This window comes from Antechinus flavipes, chromosome 5 (genome assembly GCF_016432865.1).
Source record: "Antechinus flavipes isolate AdamAnt ecotype Samford, QLD, Australia chromosome 5, AdamAnt_v2, whole genome shotgun sequence".
Lineage (NCBI taxonomy): Eukaryota > Metazoa > Chordata > Mammalia > Dasyuromorphia > Dasyuridae > Antechinus > Antechinus flavipes.
The window spans coordinates 159,935,278-159,956,126 of record NC_067402.1 but is presented as its reverse complement, the minus strand read 5'-3'; the positions used below and the strand labels follow the sequence as shown (position 1 = coordinate 159,956,126).

The 20,849-nt window shown below is 34.6% G+C and overlaps 1 protein-coding gene across 1 annotated transcript in view; it reads right to left on the bottom strand.

The window, feature by feature from the left end:
• The window catches only part of GRM3 (glutamate metabotropic receptor 3), a 262,140-nt gene that overhangs the window by 1,518 nt on the left and 239,773 nt on the right, over window positions 1–20,849 (bottom strand). Inside the window, exon 5 of the mRNA XM_052000358.1 lies at window positions 19,851–20,025. Coding sequence (XP_051856318.1) covers window positions 19,851–20,025 — 175 coding nt within the window. The remainder of the gene's footprint in view (window positions 1–19,850; window positions 20,026–20,849) is intronic.

Below are 20,849 nucleotides of genomic sequence, written 5' to 3'. Positions count from 1 at the left end.
ACTCCTAGGAGAGAAATTCCCTTTTAATGCAACTTGGCTCCTGTTCTATAACTTCTGGGCCTGGACAGTGGTTTGGAGCACCAATAGTTAGAGGGACCAGTCAGAGGGTCGCATAACCAAGATGTGGGAGGGATGAGTCTTGAACTCAGAACTTCCTGACTCAGAAGCCAGCTTTCTATTCACCATGACACAGTCATTAATTTTATTAATAATAAGTGCATCTTAATTTTGCATAGTATTTTCTGCTTTATGAAACAAATTTATACATTAATTGATCTCTGGAACAACCCTGGGAGGGAGGCAAATGTGCTTCTTTTACAAATGGCTCAAAGCTGTTATCATTTGCTAAAAGTTATGTAGTTAGCAAGTGGAAAACTTGAAACTTGAATCCAGGCTTATTGATATTAAATCCAGTGTATTTTCCTTTCTTGTACTCCACTTTACTGTGTAGAAGTTAGGAAGACATCTTTCTGAGTTCAACAAATTAACCTTAACTATCCAATTGTTAGTGATTTAATGTATAAAGTGATCAAGGTAATATATTTACATATTAAAGAGACCCTCATTTTATCCAAAAGAATGATTAATGGTGGAATTTTAGGGACTGAGGCATTAATCTGTTCATTGATAAAGGCTTATTGAATAAAAGGTGCCCACCATAATGCATGAAGAGTAGATGACTACAGTTGTAATCCAGGGCAGTCTTGAACTAGCTATTAATGCTCCAGAAGATTAAGGTTTTAGATAAGATTCCTACTGTTAGCTGCTAGCAGACTTTGAAAGCACCTCAGCCATATATTATCTAAAGCACACTTCAATTAAGCTATTCTTTCTATAACAGAAGCATTAAATATGCAGCCTGCATGTGGTACCCAATATTTCTTATTATGGTCAAAAATACATTTGAGAAATGTTTAACCAAATGAAAATAAATAAACACATATAAAAACATATTTAAAAAATTAAATAAAAATATAATAATATTTTAAAATGAAGTCAATACATAGTATTTGCTGGAAGATTTCTAATGAGGGGAAACCCACTACTTCCTAAGGTACTCATTCCACTATTTGGCTAGGTTTAGTTTTTAGAATTTTTTTTTCCTTAGACTAGGTAAAAATTAGCCTTTCTCCAAAATTAAATTTGTTATCCACAAGATAACCCTAAAATAGTTGAAGACCAATACTATCCAGCCCTAAATCTTTTCTTTAAGTTGACTATATCCAGTCCCTTCATTTTTTTTTTTTGGATTGTTGTTGATATTTAATTGTTTTTCAGTTGTATCTGACTCTTCATGACTCCATTTGGATTTTCTTGGCAAAGAAACCAGAGTGATTTGACATTTGTTTCTCCAGCTCATTTTTCAGATGAAGAAACTGAGGAAACTTAGGGGTAAAGGAGTTGTCCAGAGTCACATAGCTAGTAAGTGTATGAGATGACTCATGAAGAGGAGTTTTCCTGATTCTAAGACTGGCACTCTACTCACTGTGCCACTTAGTTGCCCCACCTTTAATTTATCTAGCATGATGAAAACATTCACCAGTCTATTCACCATCTTTAAGATGCTCTCCATGTCATGATATAATGGTAAGTCCCAATTAGTGCAAATAATTAATCTCTTAATGTAGTCACATTATTTGAATTCACACTACATATTTCCATTGGGCTGGAAGCAGTAATCATATTTTACATAATTATAATTTCAAATATATTTATATTTAATATATATAATATGTTACATATATATTTAAATATATTTGACCAAGGGTTTGCACTAATCAGTGTCAAGCTATATCTGTTATGGAAATGATCTGACAAGATAGGAAACTATTATTAACCTCCTCTTTCTGACCATGAATGCCATTAACTCTTTTTGACTGCCATGTTGTTCTATTAATTCACGTTGAGATTGTGATCTACTAAAACTAAATCTTTTTCAATTAGTAAATCAACAAATATTTGTTAAGAAATTACTGTATTTCATTTAATGTTAGATGCTGGGGATCCAGGTACAGAGAAGTGAAATAATTTCTACTTGCTAGCAGAACTACTATTAAATCATGTATCAACTGTCTTTGTGGAGAAGATGACTTTTTTCAATTCAAGTGTAAGATATTATCCTCATTTCTCTGCAGTTTCAGGATGTTCTATTTTATCAAGACAATTTTGTATCTTGACACTTTTAACCAGCATGCTAGCTGTCTCTCTTAGCTTTGTGTGATCTTCAAATTTGACAAGAATGACATCTGTGACTTTATACAATCATAGATAAAAATGTTAAATATCACCAGACAGAGTACATATCCTTAGGGCATTGTACTATTAATCTTTCTAAGTTGACATTAATCATGGAATTATAACTTTTTAGATCCAATTATTCAGTTTATTTCCTATCTACCCAACTGTACTATTGTCCGACACATCTCTCTATCTTGTCCATGAGAATAATACAAAAATCCCACCAATATTTCATTAAAATCTAGCTAAGCATTATTTATATTTCCAAATCTACCACTCTAATAACTTGGATGAAAAAGGAAATGAGGTTAGTTTGACAAAAATCCTTCTTGATGAAATTTGGTCTTTGGGATCATAGCTTTCATTTTTAGATATCCGGCAGACTTCATTTTAAATAATATGCTCTAAAATTTTGTCAGGAATCAACCTTAAGGTCCTTGGTTTTCACTTTTTTAGACTCAATTAGCTTTCTTTCTTTCTTTTTTTAAACTAAAGTGGGACTTTTGCCTTTTTCCAGTCCTTATATAGCCCAGACATTCTTCGTTTTCTTTCAAAGATGTGCTCCTTTTTTGAATATTCTGGGAGGTAGTTCATCTAAGGCCTAGTAATTTTAACTCATCAACAATCCACTGTCTCTGATTTATCTTGAGTTTCAAATGTATATTAGTCATTTTTGTTCTATCCTTTACTGTACAAAGATCATTTTTGGCAGAGGAAACAGAAGCAAAGTAAGGATTTAATAGCTCAGTCTTTTCTCCATCACTGATTATCATCTTCCCACCTAAGCAAAAAAACAGACCTGTTTCTTCTCTGATACTCTTCTTTTCCCCAACATAGCCAACCAAACTTCCCATTTAATTGTCTTTCACATTCATATCTAACCGGGCTCTTAAAAAAACAAAAACAAAACAAAAAAACCTAAACCAAAAAATTCCCTATATTGGCAGACAAGGACCAGTATTAGCTGGTCCCTTGAGTCCATTTACTCTTTCCCTTGTCATTAGAAAAATTTTTTTAATCATGTCTTTAGAATTTCATTTGTGAAAGCTTCATCCATTCCTCCTCAGGCTTATTTGTCCCATAGAATTTCCATCTATAAGATTCTACCTAGACTTTCTCCCTTTGAGGTATAGAAATCTCTGTTACAATTTAGGGCTCATGTTATATTAGGGCCACTTTTCCTTTTTCTTTCTGGCACAGATTTTAAGATGAGGTGATTACTTCCTCTTATTGTTCCCATCATTTCCATTCCAACTAATAGTTCCTCCTAGTTAGTGGGTAGCAGGTCTAGAAGAGAATTTCCTTCTTACCAAATGCAGAAAAGGAAGAAAGATAAATAATTAAAAGTAAACCAAGATGTTATCAGTTACTCTGCTTTTAGCAAAGGAAAAGAGAGCTATAGTAGATGTCTAGATAATTGAACTCCCATCAATATTATATCATGCTTCCTTTTTAGACCTATGATTTATTTCTAAAACAAATTTATTTTCTTATAACTAATTTATTTTGTTTGCTTTTGTCTCAACTTTTATTATTCCAAGTAACATTTGCTATGATGCTTCCCTCCTCTCATTCTGGATTTCTTCACATAAGTATATCTTCTTAACCTATAATACTATTCTGTCCTTCCCTCATCTCAATCCCTATTTTCTGTATCTTACGGAATAAATGACACATTTGACCAAGAGTTTGCACTCATTTCTAGAATCATAGGTAATTATGCTTATTCTTGTGAATCTTAACTAAGATTTATCTCTGTCTTAGGTTCTCTAATTATCTTTACTTCTTACCTATACTTTGAATATTTGTGTATATAATCTTTTGAGGCCATGGATTTTGTTGCTAGTTTCTTTCTTAGATGCCTCAGTTTTATGCATCATTCCACTCTCCAATCATTCACTCTGTCCTCTGCCTGACATCACTGACCTCTTTTTCCCAATCTCAAACATTATTCTCCACAACAAACTGGAGACTTGTGCCTCCATACCTGTGTGTTTCTGAATTTATGCTCTAATCTTTGGGTAAGTTAAACAGTTCACCTATGGAACTCCCAAGCTAGGTCTAATCTAACTTAGTGTGTCTATTTAGCTCACTATGTCTTTTGGATGGTCCTAGATCAGGGCAGCTAAGTGGTGCAGTGGACAGAGTGTGAAGTCTGGAATCAGGAAGACTCATTTTTGTGAGTCCAAATCCAAACTCAGATGCATACTGGGTTACTTACCCCTGTTTTCTTGTTTCTCATCCATAAAACGAGGTAGACAAAGAAATGGCAAACTACTCCAGTTTTGTTGCCAAGAAATTCTAAATGGGGTCAGGAAGAATTGGACATAACTGAAAAAATGACTAAATTCTAGCATTAAATCATACTTCAGTTTCAAATCTCACCATCTGCTTGCCTCACCCTTACCTTCTTTTACTCTTAACTCTAGTTAAATTAGAGTGCCAGATATTCCACCTGCCTGAAACTCCCACCCCTAACATCATTGCCAATTAAAATCCTACCTGTTCTTCAAGACAAAGGTCAATTGCCACCTGTTCTGTGAAATTCTCTTCTATGAATTTTCATAGTATTTTGTAACTCTTAGAATCTTTCACACATTACTTTGAATTGTATGTATATATTTGTGAAGATCACATTTATTCTACTATATTGTAAGCTCATTGAAGAGAAGGATCTATGTTATATTGATCTTTGCATCATATCTTTAAGCACTAGATTTTGTATGCCTAGATAACTTGAGAAATATTTTAAGATGGTATTGAATAAATTTTTATAATCTGAAGAATACAGTATGAAAATAGAAATTAGTTTAAGACTTATAAAAATTCACTGTGTGTTCTTAGATCAGCCCATTAATCTTTTGATGCCTAGAAATCTATTTTATGTGATCCACAATATCATGACATATACAGGACTAGTCTTTGGGGATGACCATAATTCTAGTCTTATTTGACAGGATAAGTTTGAAGGGGGTGGGATTAGTATAAGAATTATTTGAATCACAAAGCCCTACTCATGATCTCTTACTCCCTATAGTGTTTAGCTAAACACAGAGAAAATGAGCAAAGTTCTGATATTTCTAATAGTGATCTTCTGGGCATCACTATTGCAAATTCCAGTGCAATAAATAATATGTCTCTGTCTACTTCATTATCCATTAAAAGACTTATCCTTTGTAAAATGACTAGAAGCTTTAGAAGAAATTCTCCAAAATCAAGGTATTATTAGTAGAGCAATAGAAATAACAATAACCACAGCCCATGAGACTGTTGATGCAGCTTATATTTTTCAAGCATTTCATAATGGAGTCAAGGGAGCCTTAACTGTTATGTGATTAAAGCTTCCATTTTAGCATTGCTCTGTATATGCTTTTGCAATTTTGTTTCTTTTATTATCAGAAAAAATATTACTAGTGTTCTATAGTTTGCTGTGTGCAGTAGAGGAAATTATTGTTTTATCAATGGTATGAGTTTCTTGAGCCATTAAAGTCTTACTGCAATGCTTCATTATGGTATAAAGGTAATATTGTATCCCCAGGGAGAGAGACTCAGATATTTCCTTCTAAGCTGGATAGACTTTTTTTAGGAGCCTGAGGAAGAGGCATGTGCTTTTCATTCAGCAATCAGTTTAGTTAAACTCAGAAAAGTTCTTCATTATAAGGTTGCCTACCAAGTAATAATTCTTATTTTTCTGTTTATTTTTTTTGCCACTTTGCAACTCAGAAAGATGTCCTACTAAAGACAGTATGGCACAGTGGATAGAGTATAGATTATAGAGAAAGAACTGTGTTCAATTCCAACCTAAACCTTAGTAAATCACTTGCCTTCTCTAGACATAGGGAAAGTAATAGTAATAGTGGCACCTCTCTCACAGGATAAATGATGTATTATATGTAAAGCACTATGCAAACCTTAATTTCTATAAAAGTGGCAGGCATTACTACTTTAATAGAGAAAGTATAAATGGTAGATAGAAGTTTGATCTCAGAGTCTGAAGGAGAAACTTTTCCTGGCTCCCCTCAAACGACACAATTCTCTTTGACCTCCTTCTCAGTACTAGCACTCATTCTCCTCAGCTCACTGTTTGAGGAAGAGAATTGGAATACTCCTTGCTCCTTTCAGCTTCTCCCCATACCTCCATCACTCAGTAACCTCTTTTCTCTGAGCTTCATATTAGTCATATCTATTACATTCATATTGATATTCTATCGTATCATCTTGACTTATGTTTTTCCACTGGACCTCCCATGACTCTGGCAATTTTTCTTTCCTCTCCAGCTCCTACCCTCAAGATAGGAGATATCAACATTTATATTGATTTTCTCCCAATCTCTCTAACCACTCAATTCCTCAACCTATTCACTTGCTTTGAGCTATTCCTCTACCCTAACACGGTCATAAAGATGGTCATATTCTTGATCTTGCAATTAACCATAAATGCATTATCTCCATGTTCAAGAATTCCTAAAATCTCCACTTTTGTTCACATCATTATTTCTAATCCCTTGACTTCTCACTTTTCTCCTAGGATATATATCCTATTTCATTTCCCCTATCTTGACTCCTTGGTGAACCAATTAAACTTTACATTATACTCTTCTCCCTATCCCCTTTATCATATCATCGATTATGCTTCATCAAATTATATCCCTGGATCACTTTTATCATTTACTATCTTTCTTCCTACACACATCATGCTGAAGTTAAGAGAAACTCAAACAACAGTTCTAATTGGGGCCACTCTATGTTTATGTTATATAATCTTAATTGGATCTTCACTACTGCTAGACAATTTTATAGAAAAAACTGAGGTGATCCTTAAGGAGCTTCTCTTCTTTCTTTTTTCTTCTCTAGCACTCTCTAGCCACACCTTTTGTGACTATTTCATCCTTCACTCCCATCCCATATGATAAAGTTAACTTATTCCTTTATAGGGCTAACCTTCTCAAGTGATCCTATTTCATCCTTTCACTTCTAATAGGTTATCGTTCTATCATCCCAACTGTATCACTTAATCTCTCCCTGTCAACTACCTCATATAAACATATGCATAGCCTCAAAAAAAATTCTCACTTGATTCTTCAATCCCTGCTAACCCTTATCCTATCTCTTTTCTTTCCTTTGTAGCTAATCTAATTTAAAAGGTAATCTGTAAAAGATGCTTCTATTTTTCCTCATCTCATTTTCTTATTAATCCCTAGATTTTCTGACTTCTGAATTTACAATTCCACTAAAACTGTTCTCTCCAACATTACCAGTGATCTCTTAATGGCCAAATCCAATGACCTTTTCTCAATCCCCATTCTCTATGACTTCCTTATAAGCTTTGACCACTATTGACCACTCTCATCTCCTTGATACTCTATTCTCTCTTTAGGATATGTCTGATTATTCCTTTTCAGTCTCCTTTGCTTGTAGATATCCCTCAGGTTTCTGTCAAGGGCTCTCTTCTCTTCTCCCTTTATAATACTTGATTTGAAAATCTCACCAGTTTCCATGGATTTAATTACATTTCTATGCGATGACTTTCTAATCTTCCTATCTTACCCCAGCCTCTTGCTGGCTTCCAATCTTACATCCCCATTTTGTCCTCCAGATATCACTGATTGAATGTCTAGTAAACCATTTAAGTATCTTTTTAAAAAAACAGAGATTCTCTACCTTCCTCTTAAACTCCTTTCAATCTTTTCCACCACTGTAGAGGGTAACACAATTTTTCCATTCCCTTAGGCTCCCCACTTTGAAATTATATTTGATTCTTCATTATCTTTCACCCCAACTATCTAAACTATTGATTTCACCTCTGAAAAATTTCTCATACATGATTTCGTTCCTTCTTTGACACTGGCACTTTTTTGTTGCTGTCTTATATCTCAATATGTCTGCTGCCTGCCTCAAGTCTCTCCTTACTTCAGTTTATCTTCTAATCACCAAAGTGATTTTCCAAAAGTACAAGTACAATCATGTAACTCCTCCATTCAGTAAACTCTAGTGGCTCCGTACTGCTTCCAGGATCTAATATAAAATGCTCTGTTTGGTATACAAAATCCTTCCTAACTTGGGTCCCTCCTTCTTTCTGGCTTTCTTATATTTAATCACATATTTTTCAATCCAATCACCTCCTGGCTGGTCTACAAAAAAGACATTCCTATCCTTCCTCAGGCACTTTCCCTGGCTATTCCCCCAGCCTCCAATGTTCATCCTTATCAATTCTGTCTTTTGCCTTTCCATGATTTCCTTCAAACTAAATTCCAAATGAAATCTTACCTTTGCTTGGAAGTCTTAAACAATTACTCTCGATTCTAGTATGTTCTTTTTCAATTATTCTCAGTTTATTTTGTATATAACTCGCTTTGTATCTCCAGCACTTAGCTAACCATTGGGCTGGCACATAGTAGGAATTTAATAAGTGTTTTTTGATTTGAAGATAAAGGTTAAGACTAAAATGTAGTTCCTATATGATATGAATATATTGATGTGTTAATAAAAAATAAATATATGAAAAAAGAAGATAAGGGTTAAATCCTACTTCTGATATATTTTTACTGTGTGGCCTTGGGGAAGTTATTTAAATTCTCAGTGTCTCCAGATAAATTGTTAAGACAGAGGAAGTTTTAAACTAGGAAATTCCTACATCAATGAAATGAAAAGTTTTGTAAGGAAAAAGTTACTATGATTATTATTACTGTTATGTAAAGGTTATGATATGCATTGGTGGTGTCCCCATTGAAACTTAAGGATCATATCTAAAGCTCCCTGTTCCTCATTCTCCATATATATCAGTTGCCAAGTCGTATTGATTCTGCCTCTAAAATAATTTTTGCTTTGAAGTCCTTTTCTCCATGTTCACTATTACTGTAATTCAGGCTTGGATCACCTCTTAAATTTTATTTTAATTTCAGATGCATAGTATTTTCTTTTTACTGCTCCCCTCCTTTCATCACTTGAGAATACAAGAAAAATGAAATCTTGGTTACAAATGTGCATAGTCAAGCAAAACAAATTCCCTCAACCTTGCATCATTTCTCTTATTGATTTCCCTACTTCCATTCTCTCTCCTCTCTAATCAATCCTTCACTCATTTTCCAGTGAATCTTCCTAACACATAATTTCCATTACATTACTCTCTTCTCAAAACCTTCAGTGACTCTCTTTATTGTTTAAAATTCCTCTATCTGGAGTTTAAGAGCCTTTCCAGCCTTATTTTATATTTACTTCCATTTCTGCATGCCAGTGTCCAGCTACCTTTACTCTTAGCTGGTCCCTGATCTGGCTTCCGTACACTTAAATAATCATATTCTTTGTGACTGGCTCACTCTTTGCCTGTTAAAACCCTCTTTTTTCCTTTTTTTTTTTTTTTTTTTTTTTGTTGTTGAGGTAATTGGGGTTAAGTGACTTGCCCAGGATCATACTAGGAAGTGTTAAGTGTCTGAGACTAGATTTGAAGTCAGGTCCTCCTGACTTCAGGGCTGGTGCTCTCTATCCACTGTACCAAATAGCTGCCCCCAAAGTCTCTTTTTACAAAACCCAACTTAATTAATATATCCTTTATGGAGTTTTCCTAATAATCACTCACTGAAAGTTTTCTTCCCTTCCCCTCAACTTCCTGCAGCTCTTTTTCTGAACCTCTTCTTTGTTCTAATCATATTTTATCTTGCATTATCTTTGTTTATACATTACACGCCTCCTGATAGACTGTAAGCTCCTTGGGGGCAATGAATGTCATTTTTCACTCAGCATCTAGTACCATGTCTTATATATGGGATGCCTTGGTGCAATTTAAAGCTATTTATTAAAGCTATTTAAAACTTAAATCTGCACTAAGACTTTTGGGATCATCTGCATTATATGTATTCAATAAATTTTTGTGGAATTGAAATGTGAAGTTCTTATCTCTAATCCCTGATACTAGGAAGGCTGAAGTTGGGAGATTTCTTGAGCTTCAGAGTTCTGAGCTGCTATCAAGATAAAACCAAGAGGGTGTTTGCACTAAATTTGACATTGATTGCCCTTTGGGTCAGTTCAAGAATGGACAAATTAGCCTAGGTTAGAAAAAAGGATTAGGTCAAAGCTTTCATGCCAGAGTGAGATTGTGCCCATGACTATTCATGGCTTAGTAAATCTTTATGAATAAAATAATAGTTTTATATTTTTATAACTGAGACTTGGGTGAGGCGGGGTACAAATTGAAATCCTCATATTTCTAGCCTGGGCAAAAGAGGGAGATCCAGTGTAAAAAAATTAAACCATGCATTTATTGTCTCATTTTATTTTTCTTTCAGTGGTTACTAGTGCAGCCCATATTTAAGACAGCTGTTATTCCCTGAGGTTATAAAAATGTGTGAAAGAACTAAGAGTTCTTACTTTTTTTGCATGTAATAAGTTTTGCTGTTATCCTCATAAAAACCCATGATACCTTCAATAGTGTAAGTTTAGTCCATTTTCTCAAGGGCTCTTGTGCAGATTTCTATAATCATTCATTATGCCAGAAAAAAGAAGCAAAGGGAGCCCAATGTTGGCTTTCTGAGGAGTTGGAGGTATTGGTGCTTGGATTGAAAGACAGCAGATAACACAGCCCTTTTCTGCATTCAAGGAGAAAACTATAGCTAACTGCAAATGGCCTAATAAGCCCATCATTGATTGCTGAGGGTAATTCACACCAATTAAAAGGCATATTTAGTCTCACAAATTCATTGCTCCAGATCGATGTTTTATACCCACTCTATGCAATCAACCTCTTTCTCTTTCCCTAATGCAGAACAGAATAGCTCTACAGTTTACCAGGCTGCATTGGCTTTGAAGTAAAAGACCCTATTTGTTCTGATACCCTGTGCCTTCGATCAATGCTAAATGTATTCGTTTAATAGATTTTTCAGATGCCAAGTCTATCAGTCAATTTAATGGCATTGAGCTCAAATCCCCAGAGTCATTGCATTATGTAACTAGGTAATACATCAGACTTGGAATAAAACACAAATATTTTAACAGAGCAGACATTGCAGCTTGCCTCTGTCTGTCATATTTTCCCATTTCCTTGCTCCTAATGACCCTTAATAATTTTTTCCCTAAGGATATCTGCTTGGTTTTGGATATTTTCTATACCTTGTTCATGCTAGCTCTAATATCCACAAGTTTCTTGGTTCCTCTTTTTTCCTGCTGGGTCATCCAGCCTGTTATCTCACTTATCCCTCTGATTATTCCAACAGAGGGAATCCTCAGGCCTGCCCTAGGAGATTTTGTAGAGATTAATAGATGTAACCTGGATAATAATGACCCTGGCAGCCCAGTTTTAGTGTGAGATTCCTCGTGGAGATGTCAGAAATTCCCCAAGGAAGGATTATAGGAGGTTCATTGTATAAGAAACAGAAGGTCAACTTCTCTCCAGTACATGCGTCTTTTATGAGTAAAGTAATGGTTCTACTCTCCTATGATTGTGACTGGGATGATGGGGGTACAGATTCTAAAATTCTTTCAATTAGGTAATGGCTACCTGTGATTCTAATAAAGGGATAAAGATTAGCCGGTGATTTAATTGATGTATGGAACCCCAAGATGAGCAAATATTTTTAAAAATCAACTCATATCAGCACCTGGTCTTATATATTAGAGAAATATTTTCTTAAAGACTAAGTAACTTTCATAGAGTCATATGATTAGAATGTATTAGCTCTCTATCCACAACAATATACTACCTTTCAATGAAAATAATCTTAAATGATCCCTCCAAAAAGTATTTCCAAACTTGACTTGGATTAATACCTACAGAAAATGAAGAAAGTGGCTTGATAGATGTTCTGTCTCGGTTATATACTAGTTTAATAATTCAGTTTCCTTTGGTCCACTTATATGTTTTTGTGAATAATAATAATACTGATAATACTTCACATTAAGTTCTTTAAGTTGTGCTAAGTTCTCTACGTGCATTATCTTATTTGTAATTTGCAACAACCACATAGGGGAAATTCTAAAGTTTTTATTATTATCATTTTTCACACAAGAAAACTGAAGCTGAGAAGTTAAGTAACTTTCTAAGTATCAAACAACTAGGAAATGCTTGAGATAAAATTTGGATTCAGATCTTTCTTATTTTAAGCTCATCACTTTAATCTTTAAGAATTATCAAAGTAAACCTTGACCCCACTTGCATTTGTCAGGTCTACCTTTTACTACTCTTTCCACTCTGATTCTTGCTTACATTGGTCTCACAGATAGATTAACTGATAGGGTCAATCCTAGACAAAATTGTGAAGTCACACTACATTCACCTAGTAGGCACTCAAGATTTATTGAATAAAAGAGGTGAAATTTGTTAACTTTAACCTCAACCTTCTGTCTGTTATTCTTTCTCTGTGCTATTTGGAATTCCGGTATCCATTTTTTATATCTCTCTTTTCTTCTAAAAAAAATGCATTTCCAGGAAAAGGGATGAAACTCATTTATATTAGGGTATAAATCATAGATGAAAGGTAATGTTGGATAGTGAGCTAATTTCAGAATTAGGAAAACCTGGGTTTAAGTACTTTCTCTGATGTAAAACTAAATATACAATCCTGGTGAAATGCTTCCCTTCTAAGCATCTTTAAATTGTCAAAAAGGTGCTGATTTAGATTAACAGAGAGGGAGTTTCCTCCCTTGAGAGTTCCCTCTACTAATGGAATAAAATGGATCTAGTTTCTATAATCCTATAAACGATAGAAAGCTTGAAATGTTAGATATCACTTACATAGTAAGGGTTGTGCCTTTCTGGGATGATGAGATCATTCCTTCATCACTAAAGTCATACTCTATTAAGGGTTGCCTAATTTACCTAAAATTAAGGTTAGTGGTAACTCTAACATCCACCAACTTTAAATTTTTGGTTTTCTTTAAATTTCTTACTAGAGGAAATTGGAATTTCCTCACATAATTCCATGAAAACTAACCATAAAGAAAAACAGATAGGAAAGAAGAGAGAGGGAGGAAGAGAGGAACAATAAAATTAGTATATTCATTTTATCTTTATATTGTTAGCCATCTTCTCCTGGGTGCTAAGCAAATCATCTAAGGCTTAATTTAGGTGTATGCGATCTAAATGTGTATTATTTTATTAAGTAACATACTCCTGCTTAGTTAACAGATCACAGGTCATACGATTTACTGCTAGTATCAATATCTATCTTAACTCTCTTATTATACAGATAGGAAAACTGAGGTGAAAATTGTTTTGAAAGGTTAAAGGATTTTCCCAGAGTCATACAGTTATATAGAGTGGGGATATGCTTATAATCTAACTCTTCTGATTCCCAATTTAGTACTACTTCGACTACACTATGCTTCCTACCCATTTTTATGTAAACACATCCCACGCCCTTGCATTACACTCTATTTCCTATATTCATAAAGGAATTTAACAAATATTAAATGATATGAGCATGTATTTATAAACAGATCTGTGTTTCTCTCACATCCAGGTACAATATTAAGTACCCTGGTTTAGGCATATTTCAAACTCAAGGAAACAAGACAAGTTGCAAATTGGGGGTTATAATAGCACCTACTTTGTAGAATAAAATAGAAAAATATTTGCGAATTGCTTAGCACAGTGCCTATCATATAATAGGTACTTAATAAATGCTTATTTCTTTCTTAGATCACATGATCCTCAACCTGCAGGATTGCTATAAGAAATAAACAAAAGATAGTCTAATAGTTCCCCATTCTGAGTTGGAATTGAGATATAACACAGGCAAGAAGAAAAGCGGTGATAATACAACCAAAAATGATTAATTCAAGAAAATAGTGTATTTCTTTAGGAATTTGGAATTTGGAAAGAGTCTAATACCTTTGATTTAAAATTTTAGGCAGTTACTGCTTATACATATTGCCTCATTCATCATCATCAGATCTGATTGATTAAGTTTCCTTAATGGTGTGTACCATCAATGCCAGCAGCATCTTGATCATATGGATAGCTAAGCTCTCCAGACAGAAATTATCTTTGTTGGTGAGTATCTTGACATGAGCTGTTTGTGATGGATAGAAAGCTATTCCCATGCTGACAGAGTAAGAGGCCGTTTAATACAGAACTGAAAGGAAGGTCTTGTTGGTTTATTTTTTCAAAGTATTCTTCCTGTCAACTGTGTGTTCTCTGAATTTGTCTCAGTGTTCTTGAACATTGATAGAATATTTTTTTGTGATGAATATTGTAATTGAGTTGAGGTAGAAAATTCAGAAGGCCAGGAAAGACATTACTGGTTAGGGTCAATTTAGAATGAAGCTTCTTTGTATTTTACCTGACTTTAGGTATTAAATGCCTTTAAAAATATATTAATCTAAATAGGATGTTCATCTAAATAGGATGCTTTTAGGACTTAAGCATATGATGCTAAAGAAAAAAGTTTTACAAAATACACCCTTTTTACATGGCAGGTCTCTTGATTCCAAGCTAAGCTGTCACCAATTTGAAGACATAGACCCTGAATTTCATTTATGTGTCTGCATCAACATCAGTGAACCAGAGTTGGATTATCCCCTAAAGAAATTTAACATATTCTTGGTGATCTATGGGGCAATTTTGGTGGCCTGTGTGACACTGCACAAATTATTTCATCTCTCTAGGCTTTAGTTTCCTCATATGTGAGATGAGTGTGCTAATACCATCTTGAACTGGCTCAAAGCAGTTCACAAGAGCTTATCATTAATGTGTGAACATTTATACTTAAAAATGGGGCAAGTGCTAAAAATAAGGGTTGGACATATTGTTTTGTTGCTTGTCTAGACTTAAAGACATTATGGAGATAATGTTAATAATGTAGATAAAACCCAAGAGGGTGTTATGTGGGTATGATTTCACAACCCCACTTTGCCTGCCCCTCACTAGTTGTTAAAAACATTTACCAGCCTATTTTTGCATAAGGGGATTGGATTAGATAATTTGAAGTTTCCATCCAGTTCAATAATATTATTCTTTATTTTGCTTTTGTCAAGAGGGAGTGTAGGAAACCACAGTGCCTTAATAGCCTCTGCTCTGAGTTATCACTGGACTTAACCAAGAGCCTGAGAAGTCTGGGTCTTTACTACAATTTTGCTTGAGAAAGAGGAAAATGCAGAATAGAATTTGTCTCCATGATACTAGCTTGAAAGAACTACCATTAAAAATGAAGGATGTGACTTCAGATCCTGGTTTCAAGTCTTAACACTGATAGCTACTGGCTGTGTGACTCTGGGCAGATCCCTTAATCCTCTTAACTTCAATTTTCTCATCTGTAAAATGAACTTGTAAGAAGCTTATGGCTAATAAGTGTCTTAGGCCAGATTTGAACTGGGAAGATCAGTTTTACTCTTTAGGTCCAGCACTCTATTTATGGTTGCTGCCTAGGTGCCCGTTATTCAGTCTAGTGTTCTTTCTATGCTATTGGATTGCTTTACAACTTTCATTAATATAGTTTGATCAATAGTTTTTGAGATAGAAAAGAAGCATTTATTTGGTTCTGGAGTTAGAAGATTCAGTTTCATAGACTAACTCTACTACTCCTTGGTCGTGTGACCACACCAAGTCTTCACTTCATTTTAGTCTCATCTACTCCATCTGTACTTTGAAGGCATTGGACTAGAGATGGCCTGTGAAATCCTTTATAGTCCCCAAATTCATTTCTCAGACCCCTTCAAACTCAAGGAAACAAGACAGGTTGGATGGTGGATAGATCTCCAAGCTTAGAATCAGGACCAGAATCTGGCTGTAGATACCTATTAGCTGTGTGACTTTTGGCAAGTCATTCAATGCTATCTACCACAGGTTCCTCAATTGCAAATTGGGGGTTATAATAGTACCTACTTTGTAGGATAAAATAGAAAAATATTTGTAAATTGCTTAGCACAGAGCCTATTATATAGTAGGTGCTTAATAAATGCTTATTTCTTTCTTAGATCACATGATCCTCAACCTGCAGGATTGCTATAAGAAATAAACAAAAGATAGTCTAATAGTTCCCCATTCTGTAAACCAATTCACTGAGGAATATAAATGTATGTTATGTATACCCATTTTAGGTAGAACATGGTTGTGTTACTGGGCTTTGGAATTAAGAAAAAAAATTCACGTGCATCATTATTTTCAAAGGCATATAATATAATCTCATTTGTTTTCCCAGGATAGGATTCCTTTTCCCTAGTCCTGGGAAATGATTGGTTATATGACTAACTTCTAATATTGAGCAAATAAAAAAAAATCGACCTTTTCTTTTTATCTAAATAGAAAAGATGTGTGTGGGTGTGGGAGAAAAATGGAAAGCAAGGTCCAGAGAAATAGATCCATTGTATAAGAGCATTGAAAACAACTTCCAGAATTGTTGTGAAGATCAAATGAGATATTTAGCATCACATAGCATCATTCAGTAAATACATATTTCCTTTTTTTTAAGTAAACACTTTGATGAACTCAAGGAAACTTAAAGGCATTTCTTGATAAGAAAATACAATTCCCTGAAGGTGAGAGAGGTTCCAATGGTATTCATTTTTACTTCATAAATAGACAAGGATTTTGTTCCTACTTTTGCTGTGGATCAGAGTCATTTTCAGGAATAGAGCCAAAGATCTCCAGATTTCCAGTTTCATCCATCCATTCATTCTGTTTTTGCTCCAAGCAAAGTACTTTGCAAAGTGACTTTGAAAAACAAAGAACTGGGAGTCAAGAAATCTAGGTTTTAGGGGGGATTCTGTCTGATTTCTTATGTGTTCTTGGGATTTTTGCTTTAGGTTTCCTTTCTACAAAGTGGGAGTAATGATATCTGCGACTTATTAGCTCACAGAGATATTGTAAGGGTCAATTAAGATTCAAGCATGAAATCACAGTGGGAAAAAGGTTGTCTAATCATATTATCTAAACTGTACAAATGTTAATGGTTACAAAGTACTTTGAGAATGACTAGCAGTATGTAAGTTCTAGGTTGATAGATGGCATACTTCTAGACTGTTTTTTTTATTAGTACTCTCATTTACTTGATTATATGATAATTCTATTTGGACTAATTAGAAGAAATCAGTCTGCATCAATGAAAACACTAGGATATATGTTTCTGAAGAAAAAGTCAGTTTTATCACATTCAGTTATTTATTTGTAATTATAACTCAAAATTTTGTTGTTGTCATTTTAGTCCTGACTCTTCATGACCCCATTTAGGTTTTTCTTGGCAGGGATATAATTCAAAGTAGGCTAACCAAATATGGTTAAGTATAGATCTTGCTTCTATTAGCAGAATAAATTGAAAAGTAATTAAAACATTTTAGTCTAAAAAGTGTGGTTTTTGTTCATATTGCAGTTGCATTATTTCTATGCACACTGGTGCTTTTGAAAAAAAAACACATTATCATATATTAGATAAAAAGTCCATTAATAATCTTATTTATACTTTGGGGTTGCTTTTGTTGTTGTTCAGAGAGAAAGGGCAGATATAAATTTCTTCCTAGCTTCTCTCCAATGATGATATTTCTGAATTATTGAAGTCTGAATTAATTATAGTAGGTATAAAAAGTCTCATTCCCTGCTTCAATCCTGTCCCAGTAACCAAAGCTACCAATGGACATTCTTGCATGTTTTGTGTTCACTTTTCAAATAATCAGCAAAGGTCAGCAATGACCTGTCTACTTCTGTTGGAAATACTTCCCAGTAGCCTCAAATCATAGGAATTTTTCCAGCCTGCTTTAGAAGGTGCAATCTCAGAGTTGACAGTGTTAATTGGCTATAACCCCAATAACTCGGCTTTGCCTTGTTTAGACTAATTATCTTGGATGGCCAGGCTAGTTTGTGGGTGACGTTTCTATGCTCTGGAAATAAGCATGCGTGTTTTTGAAAGAAGCAAAGAAACTGATTTCACATTCCTTAAAGTGCTCTGTTATTGCAATCATTTTGACAATGGGTTTTAGTATGAGAAGTTCTTAAGACTCTGGAGCCTCTAACAGCTCTCTGATGAAGGTTAGAGGTCCAGGCTTTCCTGAGAACCTACTTCATTAGTATTTTTCATTTGCTGCTGGGAAAAGTATTAAATAGATCTTACTTAACTTAGTTGCAGAAATTGGGGCACTAATGGGTTTACTCTCAGGGAGCCTGAATTGATTGACCTCATGCAAAATGGTAAAGTACACATTTGTCTTTGCTACTGTAAAATAAACTGGAGAAGGAAATGGCAAACCACTCCAGTCTCTTTGCCAAGAAACCCCAAATGAGGTCACGAAGAATGGGACACAGATGAAATGAGTGAACAACAACTTTTCTCAAGATTCCTGACTTCATTCAAAGGTTTCTCCTTGAGGATGGTTTTTTTGGTATCCTCAACATTTAACACATTTTCTATAACATAATAAATACTTAATAAATGCTTGTTGAATGAGAAATAAATACTTTCTGAATGTTGACTTTTTCTTTTAGGTGCTCTCCATAGTCCTGGTTCTTCTGTAATATTAACTCCTTCCTCATTTGGCTACCAGTAAGCTATGTACCAATTCCTCTTTTGAACTCATGACCTTCCCCAAAGAGTTTATGAAGAGATTAAAATAATACCTTCCCAGGAACTTTTACACATTAATAACAGACTGATTTGACTAGGCTTATTATACATTGCTCCCTTTCATCCACTCTACAATCTAGTCAAAATAGCCTTCTCTTCCTTCCAAACAACATTTCATCTCATTTCGGTGCCTTTGCTGGGCACATACCTGATTTATACCTTCTCATCTCTGCCTCTTAGAAAATTCAGCTGCAATGCATAAAGCCTTTCTTAGGCTTCCCAGTATATCCTTCCTACTGAAACTATCTTGAATTTATTGTGTATATACTAATGTATTTCCATACTATCTTTCTCTTACAAAATATTCTTTGAGAGGGGAGCCCTTTTCAAAAAAGCATTTACTAAGTGCCCACTTTATACAAGCATACCTCATTTGTACTCATTTGTCACCTGGCAAATATATATCATTTAATCCTTATAACAATCCTGGGAGGTAGATGCTATTATCATGCCCTTTTTATAATTAAGGAAACTGAGACTGACAGAAGTTATGTAGTTTACAACATAAGTAAAAGTCTAAAACCAGACTTGAATTCAGGTCTTCTCAACTTCAGGCTCAGTGCTCTATCCCTTGTGCCACCCAACTATTGCATTTTTTATTTTCACATCTCTGACACCTACCAAAGTACCTGGCATGGTGATAGTTGATAAGCTATTGATTGAATGGCCATAAGCTCATAGTTTTGGAAATCACCTAGTCTAATCTTCTTATTTAACAACTGAGTAAACTATGGCTCAGAGAAGATAAAAGATTTATTCATGGTCACATATGTATCAGATGGCAGTGCTAAAAAGATGGGTATCAATGTGTCTCATTCCCTGTCTTTTAAGTGTAAACTGTTCCCTCCTCGCAAAGTCCTTACCACCAATGCATTTCAGAGTCAATAGGGAGACACTTGTGGATGGAATAAACTTCTTGGTACCCTTTTAGTTAACAGTGAACAATGACTGAGAAGCTATATGTCTTTCAGGAAAATCTGGATGTCATTACCTCAACCATTCCACCACCCATTCTGTAGTTCATTGCTTTGGCTGGCAGGTTAAAAACAAATAATGGATTTCTCTACTTACACTGTGAGTAAGTGGTTCCAGTTCCACTAACGCTGAATCTGTTTAAGTGGAGTCTGTGTGTGACCACATTCTTCTGGGGTTGGAACAGTATGATGTGCACTTTGGGTGCAAACAGACATCCCAGGACCACAAAGCCACTCAGGCTAACAGAGATGCACATGGTTGTGGTCTGCACCTAGGAAGAGAAAATTTGCTTGGTAAGTCTCTCTGGCTGTTGGGGATGTGAAGACAACTAACCAACAAGGACACAGAAAAGCACACTTCAATATGAATTATCTACAATCCAGTTCATAGTGGTTTAAAAAAATATCAGTAGTTTGATGATACCTCCTCTTTGATTCATCAAGAATCAAATGAGATTATAATTGTAAAACAATTAGCACTATGCTATAAAATACCCTATAGATGTTAGTTGTGATGATGATGATGATGATGGGAATTTAGATTCCAAGAGTATTGTGCTTATAAATAAAGAGAAGTGTTTTTGCATTACTGGATGGACACTTTAATAGTGCCATACTTTTACTTATTCTGTTCATTTTGCTTCTTTGTGAATTAGCAGCATTTTCTTATCTGAAGTTTTGACTAACAATGAATTAAACAATGGCTTCATGAAGATGGTTTCAACCAGTAAAATTGATATCTTTAAGATTCACTGCAATGTTAAAAACAAATGGATCCTTTTTGAAAGCCAACTTCTTGTTCTTGCTAGGAATGCCATCCCCTTAATTATGAATTTCCTTTTCCACATTGAAAGTAATAGTAACTTCTGTTTGGAGCAGAGGCATCAAATGTAAGGCTCGGGGACTACAAAACACCCACAAACACTCCACAAAAATGTAATTGGGAAATATTTAACAAAACAAACAAAAATATATTTCAACACAGATAATGTTAATTTGTGTTTTTCTAAGCCAATACTAGCAGCAGATATCTGTTTTTATTTGTTTGACATCATTGGTCTAGAAAATCTTTTATGCCTGTCTTTTCTTTGGTTTT